Here is a 16,246-nt window from a genome sequence, read left to right on the forward strand (position 1 = left end):
ATGATATCTCAAAAGAAGGCTGCCATTTTGTGTATTTGTTGCATGTTGGCTACAGGGGGGTCTCTCTGGGTCCCCCCGGAGGCATAAGGAAGCATGGTATCCTCAGCCAGCCCCATTATGCTATTTTATTTAACTTCAGGGCAGGGCAATAAGGCCCTAAGTCTTATAATGGCTGCCAGCAACATTTGTCTCATGTTTCTGGCAGCTTACTAGAGCTCTCTACCACTGGAGTGAGATGGCCCAATGGAAAAAAGCTCCTTGGGCCAATCAGAGTGTTCTAATTTTAAACTAGCACTTCTGCAAGACTATCTCAAGTCTCTTGCAGACCCACTCATTCAGATATATAATTATTTTTAAATCTTAATTTCTCAAATACTTCTGAACAGATATACTTCAAATCAAATCACAAAAAGCACAATCTGTAGACCAAGATCCTACCAAATTTTCTGTAATCCATTCAGAAGTTTTTGCTTTATCACTTCTTAAAGACACCTGTGGAAAATGCATGGGGATTTTGCATTTTCTGCAGAAACTAGTTGAAAAGTAGCACTATTTTTGGAAAGTTTTGTGAAGATTAATCAAACAGGGACAAAGGGGGTGATTCCAACCCTGGCGGGCGTCGGTAGCCGCCCGCCAGGCGGGAACCGCCATTTGGCCGCCATGCGGCCAAAATACCGCTGCCCCCATTCCAACATTCCAGCTGGGCCGGCGGGCGCTAACCAAGTTAGCGCCCGCCGGCCCAGCGGGAATGAGGCCTGCAACACAGGAGCCGGCTCCGAAAGGAGCCGGCGGTGTTGCGGCCGTGCGACGGGTGCAGTTGCACCCGTCGCGCTTTTCACTGTCTGCTAGGCAGACAGTGAAAAGCTGTCCGGGGCCCTGTTAGGGGACCCCTGCACTGCCCATGCCAATGGCATGGGCAGTGCAGGGGCCCCCAGGGGCCCCAGGACACCCCTTACCGCCAGCCTCTTCCTGGCGGTGAAAACCGCCAGATACAGGCTGGCGGTATGGGGGTCAGAATCCCCAGGGCAGCGCTGCTTGCAGCGCTGCCCTGGCAGATTCTCCCAGCCGGGGCAAAAACGGCGGAAAACCACCGGCCCCGGCGGGGCGACCTCAGCTTTACCGCCGCGGTCAGAATGGCATGTGAAGCACCGCCAGCCTGTTGGTGGTGCTTCCGTCATTCGGGGTCAGAATGACCCCCAAAGTCATTACCAACACAATAAATGCTTTTCCTGTGGAACAGCTGACCTAACTATAACTACCTAGTGGTAATATATATAGGGTAATATCTATACATATGTACAAAGCACCCCTCTCCTTAAAAAAACACACAACCTGTGGGAATGAGGTCCCCTGGGCCTAAGGCTTGGGAAGGGGAGCCATGCCCTCATCCCCTTCAGTTTTAGTATTGGCCCTGGTGGATCAGGTTCCTGCAGCCTAACAAGGGTCAGGGAGGGAGTCCATGCAACCCCCCCTCCCCTTCATAACAAAAAGCCCTTGGGGATGGGGTCCCCAGGGCCTAAAAAGGCATGGGGAGGAGGGCCATGTGGCACCCTTCCCTTTAAAAAAACATAAGGTCTTAAGGAAGGTCCCCAGTGCATAATGAGGTTAATTATGCTTGGAGAGAGAGCCCACATGGCTCCCCCTCCCCTTAAAAAAAATAAGGCCCTGTGACCAACACCTTCCTGCGCATGGCCTTTGGGCATGTACAGTGGGTGTTGGCGTCATGTATGATACTAAAATATTACTTCACATTAGAAAAAACAACCAAAATTCACAAACAATTAGAGGTTAAAGTAATGTTATAGTAAGGTGTGAAAAAAATCTGTGTTCAATAAAAAAAAAAAAATATAGAAATTAATTGAAGAAAACAACGTTGAATTTGACAGTGACAACATTAACTGAAAAATCTGACCTCACATATTATATCACCCATGAAATGTTCTATGACATCACCTATGGCATCACTGATTACATTACTGGTGACATCATTCAATGACTGTGCTAGTTTGTTTCACAGTTTAAATAGTGAAGGGTAGCTACCATATTACTCTTCTACTTAATTTTGTGCGGGTTTACAAAATGCCTGTGCTCCTAATTTCACAAACACATTATTAATGTTTGCATTGAAGAGTAACCATGTGTGCAGGTGATAGTTGACAACTTGTGGCCAGCATATTCCACACACAAATTTAGACTCTGCAGAAAAGTGTGCACTAGGACAAATATTCTACATATAATATACAATATACTAAGTATTGTAAGCAGCTAGGAGTTATTAGACAGAATGACAGCATGACAATTTCTATGTAACATAGAAGAATGTGCACCAGGTATTAAGCTATGTGCATGTGCTTGTTTTGGTTCAGATGATGAACTATCTGTAAAGTTTCCACCCTAGTATGAAGACTGCAGGTAGTATAATCTTTGTCACTTCCAGACATTGCTTATTTTAGGTAAATAGTATCCTTTTTGCCAAGTGTTGCAGAGAATGTACACTGTTCTTTGTAGATCCTTTTAGTACTCTGTAGTGTATTTTGTATGAAAGTTTCACTATCTGCAAACAATGTGATACAGGGTAAAATCTCTCCATAAAGTGAGTACCCACTTCTGCAATCATATCAATTTAATTTCTCAATGTAGGTTTGGTGACTGTCAGTGGTTTGACACACATAAAAGCTGTCCCTAGTGGGGCATTCCTTTTGGAACAGACATTCAGGCCCACATTACGAGTGTGGCAGGCTTAAGACCGACACACTAGCTGTGGAGGTCGGATTGCCGCCAAAGTGGCCGTCTGACCTCCACATTACAATCACGCCGAAAGCGCCACGGTCAGACCACCGGCACTGCCACTTTTAGTTCACCTGATGGCTTGGCGGAGCCGGCGGTCTTAATCCAACAGGGCAGCACTAGGATTTTGACTCCCTTGTCCGCCAGTTTTTGCATGGCGGTTCCACCGCCATGCAAAGGCTGGTGGAAACGGGATGCCGGGGGCCCCACAGGGGCCTCTGCACTGCCCATGCACTTGGCATGGGCAGTGCAGGGGCCCCCATAGACAGCTCCATTGAACTTTTCAATGCCTGGTTTACAGACAGGGAAAAGAGCAACGAGTGCTGTTGCACTCGATGCACCACAACATTGCTGCCGGTTCGATTACAAGTGGTGTCAATGTTGTGGTGAGTTTCCCACTGAGGCAGAAGGCAAAAATGCTGTTTCCGCCAGCTGGCTCAGCGTGAAACCTGTACTAGGGCCAGCGGGCAGAAGTCTGCAGTGGTGCTCCTCTGACCCAAAGAATTTGGCGGGCAGCCTCCGCCACCCGCCAAACTCATAATGAGGCCCTCAGTATGTATAGGAATTTAGCTTTCTCTGAACAGTTGTATAAAGATTAAGCACTGTGGGGGTCATTCTGACCCTGGCGGTCATCGACCGCCAGGGCCAACGACCGCGGAAGCACCGCCAACAGGCTGGCGGTGCTTCCTGGCCAATTCTGACGCCGCGGTCAGAAAAGGGAAACCGGCGGTTTCCCGCCGGTTTTCACCTGGCCATAGGAATCCTCCATGGCGGCGCTGCAAGCAGCGCCGCCATGGGGATTCCGACCCCCTTCCCGCCATCCTGTTCCTGGCGGTTCTTACCGCCAGGAACAGGATGGCGGGAACGGGTGTCGTGGGGCTCCTGGGGGCCCCTGCACTGCCCATGCCAGTGGCATGGGCAGTGCAGGGGCCCCCTATAGGGCCCCATTAAGATTTTCAGTGTCTGCTTTGCAGACACTGAAAATCGCGACGGGTGCCACTGCACCCGCCGCACCCCTTCAACTCCGCCGGCTCCATTCGGAGCCGGCTTCACTGTTGAAGGGGCTTTCCCGCTGGGCCGGCGGGCGGCCTTCTGGCGGTCGCCCGCCGGCCCAGCGGGAAAGTCAGAATGACCGCCGCGGTCATTTGACCGCGGTACGGTCTTCTGGCGGGAATGACCCCCTGTATGCAATGAAGGTCTCTCATATATCTGTGGTCCATTGTTAATGCGAACTATACTACAGTTGAAGTGTATGGTGTGCGGGTCAATGTGGAGCATAACCCATTCTTTCTACACCAAAGTAAGTTGTTTCTGTGATGGCATTAATGATGCCTCATATTATTCTGAGTATTTTGTATGTACTTTCAGAGCTCTAATGCTATACCTGTTTATAGAGCATATTAGAATAATGACGTCTTTAGCAGTACTCAAAAGGAAAATCATTCTAAGACGAAAATTGCAAAAGATGTTTTCAATGACAAATTTACAAAATAATGAATTAATCATAGCACAGTTCTCACACTTTGAGGCAGAACATAATTCAACAAGGTATCTCGATGTAAGAGGCTATATAAGAGATGCATAAATTAAAGTTTACAAACTATAACTTTTTTAACTCCACCGCCAGCTGAAAATGCACTAATCACCACTTGGCATGTTCCAATCTGTAGACACACAAATAAGGTTTTCTAAGTAAGTGCTATATTTGTTTTTTAAGTATTTTTAAAGGACAGGGGTTTTTCTCTTTAACGTCCATAGATGTAAATGTTTTAGTAATAGACATACAAAATATTCAACATAGACCAGTGTGACGAGGAACAGCTGCAACAATATCAAAACACATGTGAAGCCCTGACATAAAATTTGGGGCCACATCAGAAAAAGACTCATTCATAGCACAGTTAGAAATAGGTCAAGGCTTCAATAAAATTTTCCAGTAACTGGCAAAGTAACTTAGGCACTCGTTTACACTTTGGCTGTCTTTTGCGAAGACCGCCGTCAAAGTGGGTGCTAAAAGTGTTGGAGTTCCAAAAATGGCCGTATTAAAAGACACCAACAGATTTCCGCCCAAAAACAGGTGGAAATCTGACAAGTCAGTCTGACAGATGGTGGGTGAGAGGCGGTTCTATCACCAGCACCGCCACACCAGAAGGACGAGCATTAATATGGCACGGCTGTCCTTGCACGGCAGTGTGGCATTGGCGGTGGAACAGCTGACACCCACCCCCTCCCAGACAACCACCTTGACGTGGGCTGCTGTACGGCCCGACAGGTAGGTGGACCGACCGGAAGGGGGTGTGTGTAGGTGAGGTAGGTGTATGTGTGTGGTCTGTGAGTGTATGTTTGTGAGCATGTGTGTGTGTGTGACGGAATGGGTGTGCATGTGTGTGCCAGTGTGTGTGACTATATGTGTGCGTGCTGGTGGGGGTGTGAATGTATGTGGAAGGTGGGTGTGTGTGTATGAATGCAAGGGTGTGGGGTGTGTGTGAATGCATGCAGAGGGTGGGGTATGTGTGTATGAATTTGGAGGGGGTGCGTATGCATACGAGCGAGTGGGGCTGCATGTGTGTGTGCGAGCAAGTAGGGGTGCTTGTCAGTTTGTGTACAAGTGAGTGGGGGTGTGCATCTGATTGTGTGCGCGTGAGGGGGTGTCTTGTTGTGTGCGGATGGGTGGGGGTGCGTGTCTGTGTGCGGTTGGGTGGGGGGTTTTGTGGTATGTGTGCGGTCGAGTGGGGGGGTGTGTGTCAAGAAGTGTGTGGGCGAGTGGGGGTGTGTGTCTGCAAGTGTGTGGACGTGTGGGGATGCGTGTGCCAGTGACAGGAATGGGGATTCCTGTCACCATGTGCGTTACCACCAGACTTTTTGTGGCATGCCGCTGGCCTGGAGAAGTTGACAGCCAGCCACACCGGTCCAACTGCACTGGCAGGAATGGCATCGCTGTGGCAGTTTGGCTTTGGCCAAACTGCCAAACTCGTAATGCAGCAGTCTTTGCCGCCGGGACCATGGCGGTAAGACCGCCGCAAGTGTGGTGGTCTTAAGACCGCCACACTCGTAATGAAGGCCTCAGTATGATAGCATGCCTAAAGCCGAGAGGAATGTGCAATCTGAATTTTGCACTTCTGGAACCTATAGAATGGTTATCACTGACCTGAGCAGCAATGAAACCTGAATCATATATTTACAATGCAAAGATTTAACAATGTACGCCAATCATTAATAAGTTAAGCTGTACACATGATATCTGTAATAATCACCTGGGGGTCTTGAGTAATAGCCTCCCGGGTAGCCAAATGTTCATTCTTTCATCCAGAACAGCCATTTCTGCTCATACGTATATGTCTGATAATTCGTAGCCATTGATTTGTCTACACTTATTGATACTAAGAGGCTCATTATTATTGAGTCTGCTAAAATGTAAAACATATTCATTCAGAAGTAAGCCAAACATTTCACAACTTACTTTATTACTCATACAAATGTAATCTTAAAAGTTACAATATTGCAAAACAATCTATCATTCTCTTCACTGTCTTTGTTTCAGATCCTTTGCCTTTGCATTAAATATATTTTGTTATTTTTGTAGACAGCTTCCATGCAGTGCTTAATTTGTAAATAAAAACGTGCCGGTGCTCAAAGCTCTCCTCTGAAACACGCGGTTGCTGCAATTAAATGTGCGAGCACGGAATACCGAGGCAGAGTAACCCTAAAGACATCTTGGGCCTCTTTAATCTATTTACAGTTACTCAGTGACCTTCCAGCTCACTCTCGCAGCTTTCTGCTTTCAAAATTTGTGGCGTTTTTTTCGCTTTTCTCTTCCTCCGTCTTTCCCTTGTGTGTCTTTTGCTACAAGAGCTCACAGCAAATGCTTGGGCAGAAGAATAAGCCCCGGCCCGCAAAAATAAGTGCCGGTGCTCAACACCGGAAACAACAAGCACAAATTAAGCACTGCTTCCATGAACTGTGATGTATGTGTCATTTTTTGTCTTCTTCTCTGTCCTCTTTTCCTCCTTACTTACTGTATTACTCTTCTTCTTTATCCCCTTCACCTCTCTTTCCTTCAGCCAAATTAATGTAACAACTTTAATTAGGCTTTTGGCAAAGTAACTGTGTCCACATAAATGTAAAACATTTGCAAACCTTCTAAATGTTTGCGACAACTGCTTGGCTTGTATTAATGCAATTAATTTCCTCCATTTTAATAGTCCTTGTTTCCAAACCTGAAACTGTGCATCCAAAGAACTTGTAGTGTCCCAACTACTTAAACATTTTTGATCGCAGGATTTAGAGTTGAGTGGAATTGTATACCTTCCAAATTTCATCCAACACCCCTAACAATATTTGTCCACAAAAATCCTACAGGGCAAAAAAGACATAAGATGGAATCTGGTAGAGCAGGTATGTTCAGAAAGAATAAACCAGAGAACTGTGCTAGAATCCAAAAGAAAATATCAAATGCCATATAGTGATTGTTTCTATAATATCCAATGACTTTAGCACAAAATTCACTATTCAGCTCTGGTCACATCGACCTGCTCTGCCTTTGCTAAAGACTCACAACAGCCTCATGTATTTGTGCATCTAGTCCTCTGTCTTATCTATAACCACCTTCTTAACCTATGATCCCAGTATATAGTTTTGCACATAGGGGCACATCATTCACATAGCACAAGTAATCATGAATGTTGTCAAAACAAACAGAAAAATGGTAGTAGCCCAATTGCAACTGCTATATGGTCTAATTTGAAATGGTATATCAAAGGAGAAGGTCCACATGAAGCTCACTCCAAAATATTTCACAGCAATATGCTGCAGGCTTTTCAGTAACTAGAATTCTGACATAATACTCTTATACATACTTTCTGTCTTGCTAGCCCATTCCTAATGCTTATTCCTCCATATCTGTTTCTCACAGACTGAGCCAATGCACTAATACATTATTCTCTTGTACCTGTTCTGCGGAACTGTGTGCACTTAAGCCCCATTCTTAGACATAGCAGCAGGTTTCATAAAATTCTAAAAACATGCTCAACAAAAGATGCTTTTCTACCAAAAAGCCACATTGTAGTTTAGTGTGGTCAAAGTGCAGAAAATATGTTCCCTTGGTTTTCCTCTAACTTGGTCTAATGAATAACAGGCCACATCTTTGCACTTAGAAACAAACAGATACACACACTCACACAGACACAAACACACGCAATCAGACACACATACATACAAATACTCTCTCATTCTCTCTCACTTTCTCTCTTTTCCCCTATGAGTGTCCTCTTTCCAGCTTGCTGAAAGAGCTTCATATTTTACTGATAACTATCAAAATACTTACCTGTTAAATAAGAACTAGAGCAAAACACTCTTGAGGCTATTCTCAAACTACATTTTGTAGTACTTTAAGTAGTATTACAATAGTGCTACAAACTGTTGGACCTGTCACCCGTATGGTGTTCTTCCCCCAAACGCTTTGCCTGCTTACCTCCAATTTTGCTGAATTTGTTTTTGTTTTTGTTGGCGCTTATAACTATTTATAGGTCATCCCTAAGCTAGGCCATAGGTAGCGCATAGGCAGGGTGCTATATAATCAAAAGATAAGACATGTGCCTTTCAGTTTTGCATGTCTTGGTAGTGGTAAATATGTGTGTCACTACTATGAGGCCTACCCCTTTATAAGATAATACTGGGGATTCCTTATTACATTTAATAAACTGTAATTCCTGATTGAGAGGAAAAAACATCTGTCATGTTTAGTACCTGTAATGGTAAACCCTTTTTAATGGTAAAGTCATATTTATTGTTACAATCTTGAAAGTGCCACTTTTAAAAAGGTGATATTTTCCTACTCTTAGCCCTCTGTGCCTCCAGCCTTTCTCTGATCACTTGTCTGGGTGGGTGACAGCTGGGCTTTGTGTATTCCCTCTAGACAGCAATACACAATGGGAGCTTAGGTGTTACTTGATGGGCCCTGATGGGCCATCCCGACAGGATGGGAGGAAGGAGCTGATCTCAGCCTCACACTTACACCTGAATAAGTTGTGTGGGTATTACAGCTGGACCTCAGACCCTAACACTTCAATGCATTTCCCAACCTGTGGATTAGGGGTGTGTGAGAAAGTCCTCTCTGTCAGCAGAGTTCGTGGAGTTTTGGCCACTCTGAGTTACGCATCTAACACAACATTCTGGTAAAAGTCCTCACTTTGCTTTGTGGTGGAGTTCTTTCTCATGTGTGGCTTGCCAATACCAAGCAGGTCAGCACAGGTGAGAATTGACATCCCGAATCTGATTTTCGAGCCATAGGAGGGCACCCAGTGAGATTTTCCCAACGTGTGCGGTTGCAAGCAGTTGTGACTGTTTGTGTTAGAAAACCTGACACTCAAGTAGAAAATTGAGCATCAGCAAACCAACTTGAGCAGCAGTGCTGTCTGGCATACCGCATTGTGCCATTCGTGCTGATTTCTCAAGGTTGAAAAAGCCCCCGGCACAAAAAATCAGTTTGGGCAGCACAACATACTGATTTCCCCTCACTTGCGGAATCCCAAGAAATCTTGCAGAGTTTTTATGCAACTCCACTGAATTCAGCAGAGTGAAAATCTGCAGATTCTGCCCAACCCCTCCTGGGGACACCCTGCCAGGAAGAAGGACTGCTGTGCTGCTACAAGGTCTGCTACTCTGCTGGACTGCTGGACTGCTGCTCTGAAACAACTGCTGCCTTGCTTTGCTGACCTGCTTCCTGCTGCTCTCCTTGCCTGGGTGAGAAGTACTGGACCTGCAACTTTCCAACCCAGAACCCACAGTGACTCCAAGGTTCAGGTGACTGGTGTCCTGATCTGAAGTCTCAGGGACATAAAATACTTTCAACCAACCCAACACTGCAACCAGACTCTGCCAGCTGTGAGCCTGACATGCCAAGTAGTGCCACCTCAGTCCTGGGTTTTAGTAGCAAATGTGCGAGGGACAAGAGGAGTGGCTGGAAAATTTAAAGTGCATACTACTAAAGTAGAGAGTTTAAGAGAGGGGTAAGGAGGGGCTAAAGGAGGATTAAGGAGGTGTTAAAGGAGAGACATGCACCCTCCTGCAGAAGAATAAGCCTATACCTAATCACAAACTTCTAAAATTACTAGAGTCAAAAAGGACCAAAGCCACTTGTAAATGTACTCCACCTCAAAGCTGGAAAGTATCTAGCAGTACGCATTGCCAACTACTGCTTCTGCAACAACCTCACATAGGAAATAATATGGATAGGGACTATCAGGGCCCCCCCTGCCATCAATCTCAGAAGTGCACATTCCGAGGGTGCTGTTGTGCATCAGCATTTGCCCCCCGCTCACTTTGGGAGGCCAATACAGTGACACTGTTTCCACCAGGCTGACTGGTGAAATATCGTAAGGCAATGTTTCCGCCGGTCGGCCTGGAATGACGGCAGCCTCAACCCCATGAGTATGGCTGTCAAACGGTCAAACCGCCAAACTTGTAATAAGCCCATTGGCCTTTCCTGGTTTTGTTTTTCCCTTTCAAGCTTGTTTTTTTGTGTTGCTAATTCACACCAACATGATACTTTCAATTTCCGGTAATGCTCCTACAATATCTGTGCTTAGTTGAAATATTTGGATGATTTTTTTGGAGTGCATTAAGTTTATGTGAGGAAATGATTTGTAGCTAATCACTGCTTTCAGGGGCAGCATGAAACTGGGAATTACCAGTTTGTATAATATAATCTAACAATATGAGTCCAAATATAATTATGTGCTTTATATTCCATTCATAACCGAAGTCTACAAATGCATAAACAGTTGTATTGTATCCTACCTTCACAATATAGGAAAAATGTCAATTAAATGTATGTTTAACTAGACTATTTAGTATTTAAATATTTTAAGTACAATCAAGGTGCAATTAGGGTAATATTTCAAATATTTTTTATCAGTTTTAGCCTTTTTTTCAAATCTCTTAAGACTGTGGTCTTTTGAAATATGTGTGAAATCCATAAACTTCTCTCAAATGTTGGCTGTCTTGGGGTTGTTTTTATTACCTTGTACATCGCTCAGCTGCCTTTTGGCTAGATTGAAGCTATATGTGTATATATATACTAGACACCCCTGCGAAGTTGCAGAGAATTTCTTTATGAGGTCATGAAACTCCGAGATTACTTGCAATTATGCATGCCTCCCCTTCCTACAGACATCCTTTGAGAACTTGTGATTTTGGTTACCTGTCACTCTATGTCTGCAGTCATTAAACTTGAAGTAATGTATGTAACATACAAATGCATATGTGGGGGCAAATGCATTGAAAGTTAATCCTGAAAAGGCTGTAGCAATTGACCCTATTTTATCTCTTGGAAAGAAATTAGTAACAAGACAACTGCACACTTTCTGGTCTAACATATATGATTCTGTTTAATACAATATGCTTTTCTTTCTACTTTGACTTGTTGCATATGTTTGGAGTAAATGCTTGGAGTGATGCTTAATAAAATGTCTACATCTAATTAACTATGAATGTTTATGAGTTACATTGCACAATGCATGGTAATTTAATTTAAATGATAATTTTTTAATTTTAATTTTACAGCTTACATCCTATTTTACACATTGGACAAAAATTCACCTATAGATACCTGGGTGATGGAGTCCATTAGTGGTGACAGACTCACACATCAAATAATGGATCTCAGCTTAGACACTGTCTACTACTTTCGAATGCAAGCACGTAATTCCAAAGGAGTTGGACCCCTCTCAGACCCCATTCCTTTCAGAACACCCAAAGGTTTGAATATTCTCTCATTATTGTTTTCCTAAATATGTACTTAAACTATTGTTTCATGTTTAATTAATTTTTATTGCACCATGGTGGTAATGGATCAATAGAGGTGTAATATAATTTCTTTCCTATGTACAGAATCAGAGGTTTCTGTGCCGGGGGAATTACCACTGTTGTGCTGGAGCAGTATTTATGTGAAATATATGATCTTACCTAAAAGCTGAGGCTAAGGAAAAGCTTAGTTTTTTTACAGCAAAGCCCTAAACAAGAGATGGCATTACTTGGAATGGAAGCCTGGCCTGAAAGTTATGCCATATTTTTAAACTACAGCAATTAAGAGTGAATGTGGGCATACTGAATTTGTAGATATGCTTGGCAGCCATTAGACTTATTTCCAGTTTGGTGAGTGGGACATCCTCCTCAGAGAGGTGGTTATCATGCCCTAATTTGTAGTTTCATGTACATCAATGCACTTTGAAACTGACAGGTGGTATCCCAGTAATGTTAGGCAGGTGTCCCACATCTGCCAAACTCTAAAAAAGACCCTTAATCTTGACCATATAATTTCATTCTACAAATATGTGCTACTCTGGGTCTAATATAGATATATTAAGATAGTTCTAAGGAACGAACATAGTGTGATTTTATGTTCCAAAGCCTGTGTGAGAGTAATTATGTTTCCCATGTCTATCAGAACTTAACCTGATTAATACCCTGTGCTGCAAAGATATTGATAAATTGTGATGAGATTTAAAATTACAAAACTTTCAAATGGAATTATATGTCAGGATATGCATTCTGTCATTGTTTATCCAAGTTATAAGTCTTTCAAGAACCATGGGTGCCCTTGCTTAACATAATTCCAAAAAATGGAACAGGATTACTTCAGATATATCTCAGCTATGCACTAAGGGGCTCATTAGGAGTGTGGCGGTCTATGGACCACATTAAAACCTCCAGCTTCATCAAGATCTTTGATCCTGGCTGGCTGGAGGTGGCGGAGATCCTAATCCGCCAAGGCAGAGCTGCAAGCAGTGCTGCCCTGGGGATTACAAACTCGTTCTCCGCCAGCCTTTTCATGGCATCCAGTACCCACGCAGTGTTCACTGTCTGCTCTGCATACAGTGAACATTGCAAGGTGCTGGTGCACCCTATGAGCTACAGCATTGCCGCTGGCTCGCTTACGAACTGGAGACAATGCTGTAGCCTTTTTTGCTAGGCTGGTAGGCAGAAACTGAGGTTTACACCCACCAGCCTAGCGGGAAACTCCTAATAGGGCCGTCCCCCAAACTTGTAATGACCCCCTAAGTCTTGTAGTGAAAAAAAAGACCATTCTGACCATACACTGAGGTAGTTCTCATATTTTCTAAATATTGTTTCACAGCTTTTGAATAAGATATAAAGTGATAGGTTTTCAACTAATGGAGAGCCAACATCACTGTCCATTAATTTGCACTAGTCAGTCCATTCACAAATTCAACAAAACAAGTCTTTTAGAAATCCACAGCTTGTGGTGCTAGTAAAACATCTTTATTTATCTTCTTTGAGAACAACAGCAAGCAACCAATGCATTTCACTCTCTGACAAAAAGAGCTTCATCAGGACTTCAAATTCCATTTGAAAGAATCGCTTCCAGTTTGACTAAATATAGGGCCCCCATCCATTCTGTTAGTTCTATTTGTATTATTATGCCATGATGGACATCAGCAGCCTATGTGGCTCCCTTTTCACATCTTAAATACTCAAATGGTCAAAAAAGTGTTTTAGGAACCAATATATAGAATGGATGAGGGACCTATAAATACTCAAACTGGAAGCAATTCTTTCCATTTGAATTTGAAGCCCAGATGAAGTTCTCAGCGTTGGAGAGCTAAACACGTTGACTGCTCACTGGTGTTCTCAAAGAAGATAAATAAATTAGCACCACAAGTTGGGAATTTCATGGAAGCCGTTTTATTGAGTTTATGAATAGACTGACAATTAGCAATGTTTTATCTCCAATAGTGGAAATTATTTGGAGTTTTGTGACTAGGACAGCTGATCTTGGGGGGGGGGTATGCAATATTTCCATTCATTGAAGAAGGACATATCAGGAGTTGCAACTGTTTTTTTACCTTAACTGTCCATTTATTAGTGAGATAAAGTGATCGGATATGGGTCTTAGTCACAGATAGCCCTTTTAGGCTAGGAGTGCCATAGAAATTGGACTGCAATTCGAATCCACACTTTATAGTCTTGATCTTGCATGTGGCCAAGGTTTCCTATTGCTACATTTTTGGAAGTTAGGACTCAAGTAATAGTAGAAACCAACTCTTAAGAAAAATATTTATTAAATATAATAGAATGATTTGCATGTAAAAACATTAGCTTGATGTTTAAATAGTCTTTACACAATGTAATATATTCTCTTTCTCTTCATTATCTAATAAAAAATATGCAAGAAATATTGCATTCATCACATTATGCTCTATCAGTATATAAATGGTACCTATAGCCACATTTGGGGAGAAAATAAAGATGAATTGAAAATGTAGCAAAATACTTTGTGACACCTTTGCAGAAAACTATTGTTATATATTATATCATAGTATAATTAAGTAATGCAGCTGGCTGCTGGTGATAGTGGGCACATATGATAAAAAAATATACTGTGACATGAATTGGTAGAATGCAACCAAAATAACTTGTATTACAAACACTAGGACTTCCCTGCCCTCTAATTAATGCAAGATGTCATAACCGTCACTTAGGAAGCAATGTAAGGTATTGCAAACAGTCATGTCTTACAATGAAGTGCTTAACACTACAATAGTTTGGGAAACATTTGAGAGAGTATGAAGTGATATATTGAGCAGAACCTCAGTTCAACGCATCAAGAAGACAGGGGATGCTGAATGCGAAAGCGAGGCATTGGTAGATGAAGAGAGAATATACATTTTCCTAAAGAAACCAAGCTGGAAATCCCATGACGTCTGGATTCTCAAAAATGAATAGGACAACAAAAAAGCAAAAGTTTTGGAAAGCACATTGAACAGAGGCCTATTATCCTCAGGCTTTGAGTCTGTTGTTCCTTTTAGACCAGGCAAAATGTGCTTGTATTAGTGTGTGCACAGTCTTCACCACCACAAGACAAGAAGTATCATCATTGGAGTGTACACGTAGATAAGTTAGCTCCACACTGGCATCGGACTACCCTGAAAAAACACCTCCTTTGCTGAGTCATCAATGGTTTTTGATGCTGCTACAATTTTTAGTTTATGCAGGGTCATCCCCAATCTTTTTGCCTCCTGCCTCCTATTTGTTCTGACCTGTTGCTGTTGGCTTTGAAACTCTGAGCACTTTACGACTGCTAACCAGTGCTAAAGTGTATAAGCTTTCTATGTAATTTGTATGGTTAATTGGGTTATCCATGATTGCCATATTTGATTTACTAGTAAGTCCCTAGTACAGTGCACTAGAGGTGCCCAGGGACTGTAATACAAATGCTACTAGTAGGCCTGCAGCACTGGTTGTGCCACCCACATGAGTAGCCCTGTAATCATGTCTCAGACCTGCCACTGCAGTGTCTGTGTGTGCAGTTTTTAGTTGTAAATTCGACTTGGCAAGTGGACCCACTTGCTAGGCCTAAATCTTCCCTTTTCTTATACGGAAGACACCCCTAAGGTAGGCCCTAGGTAGCCCCAAGGGCAGGGCGCAGTGTATGGTTAAGGTAGGACATATAGTAATGTGTTTTATATGTCCTGACAGTGAAATATTGCTAAATTATTTTTACACTATTGCAAGGCCTGTCCCTCTCATAGGTTAACATGGTGCCTACCTTTAAATATGATTAACGTGTAGATTCCTTTGGGAACGGATGGACATGGAGAGTTTGGGGTCCCTGAGCTCACAATTTAAAAATACATCTTTTAGTAAAGTTGATTTTGAGATTGTGTGTTTGAAAATGCCACTTTTAGAAAGTGAGCATTTTCTTGCCTATACCATTTCTGTGACTCTGCCTGTTTGTGGATTACCTGTCTGGGTCAGTTTGACAGTTGGGCTGGTTGCACCTCACACTAGACAGTGACACAAAGGGAGCTGGGGTGTAGTCTGCATTTCCTGATAAGCCATCTGTGCTAGGTCGGGAGGGGAGGAGTGATCACTCACACCTGAAAGGGCTGTGCCTGTCCTCAGACAATGCAGTCTCCAACATCCTGGTGAGTGTCTGGGGCCTAGCCTGGGCAAGGCAGGATTTCACATTCAAAAGAGACTTTACTTTAAAGTAGGCTTACTTCAAAGGAGAAATTATGTATAAGAAGGGCACCCAAAACCACAGACTTTAAAACACGTCTGGAAACAAGAGCAACCTCTGCCTGGAGAAGAGCTGAAGAGCTGAGGAAGAAGAGCTACCCTGCCTGTGACTGTGCTTTGTGGAGCTATCCTGCAGTTGCTGCTTCTGCCAGAGTAAGAGGGCAAAGACTGGATTTGTGTGCCTTCCATCTTGAGAAGAAATCTCCAGGGGCTTGATTTAAAGCTTGCCTCCTGTTGTTTGAAGTCTCAGGGACAGCAAATACTTCTCTCTGCCAGCACCTGTGGTCTCTGGAGAGACTCCTACTCTGCCCTGTGGTGCCCATCCACTTCCTGGGGCCCTGAAAGGAGAAACTGGCAGCCTAAAGAAAAGGAAATCCACGCACAGAGCGCTGTGCTGGGAAAAGATCGACGTGACTCC

At 43.4% G+C, this 16,246-nt stretch overlaps 1 protein-coding gene across 4 annotated transcripts in view; it reads left to right on the forward strand.

Moving 5' to 3' along the window:
- Positions 1-16,246, forward strand: part of DCC (DCC netrin 1 receptor) — a 1,057,140-nt gene that overhangs the window by 931,275 nt on the left and 109,619 nt on the right. For all 4 annotated transcript variants that reach the window (XM_069219408.1, XM_069219414.1, XM_069219423.1 and 1 more), the window contains exon 20: positions 11,350-11,544. In XM_069219408.1, the coding sequence (XP_069075509.1) occupies positions 11,350-11,544 (195 nt within the window). The remainder of the gene's footprint in view (positions 1-11,349; positions 11,545-16,246) is intronic.

Source organism: Pleurodeles waltl, chromosome 1_1 (genome assembly GCF_031143425.1).
Source record: "Pleurodeles waltl isolate 20211129_DDA chromosome 1_1, aPleWal1.hap1.20221129, whole genome shotgun sequence".
In the NCBI taxonomy this organism is placed as follows: Eukaryota; Metazoa; Chordata; class Amphibia; order Caudata; family Salamandridae; genus Pleurodeles; species Pleurodeles waltl.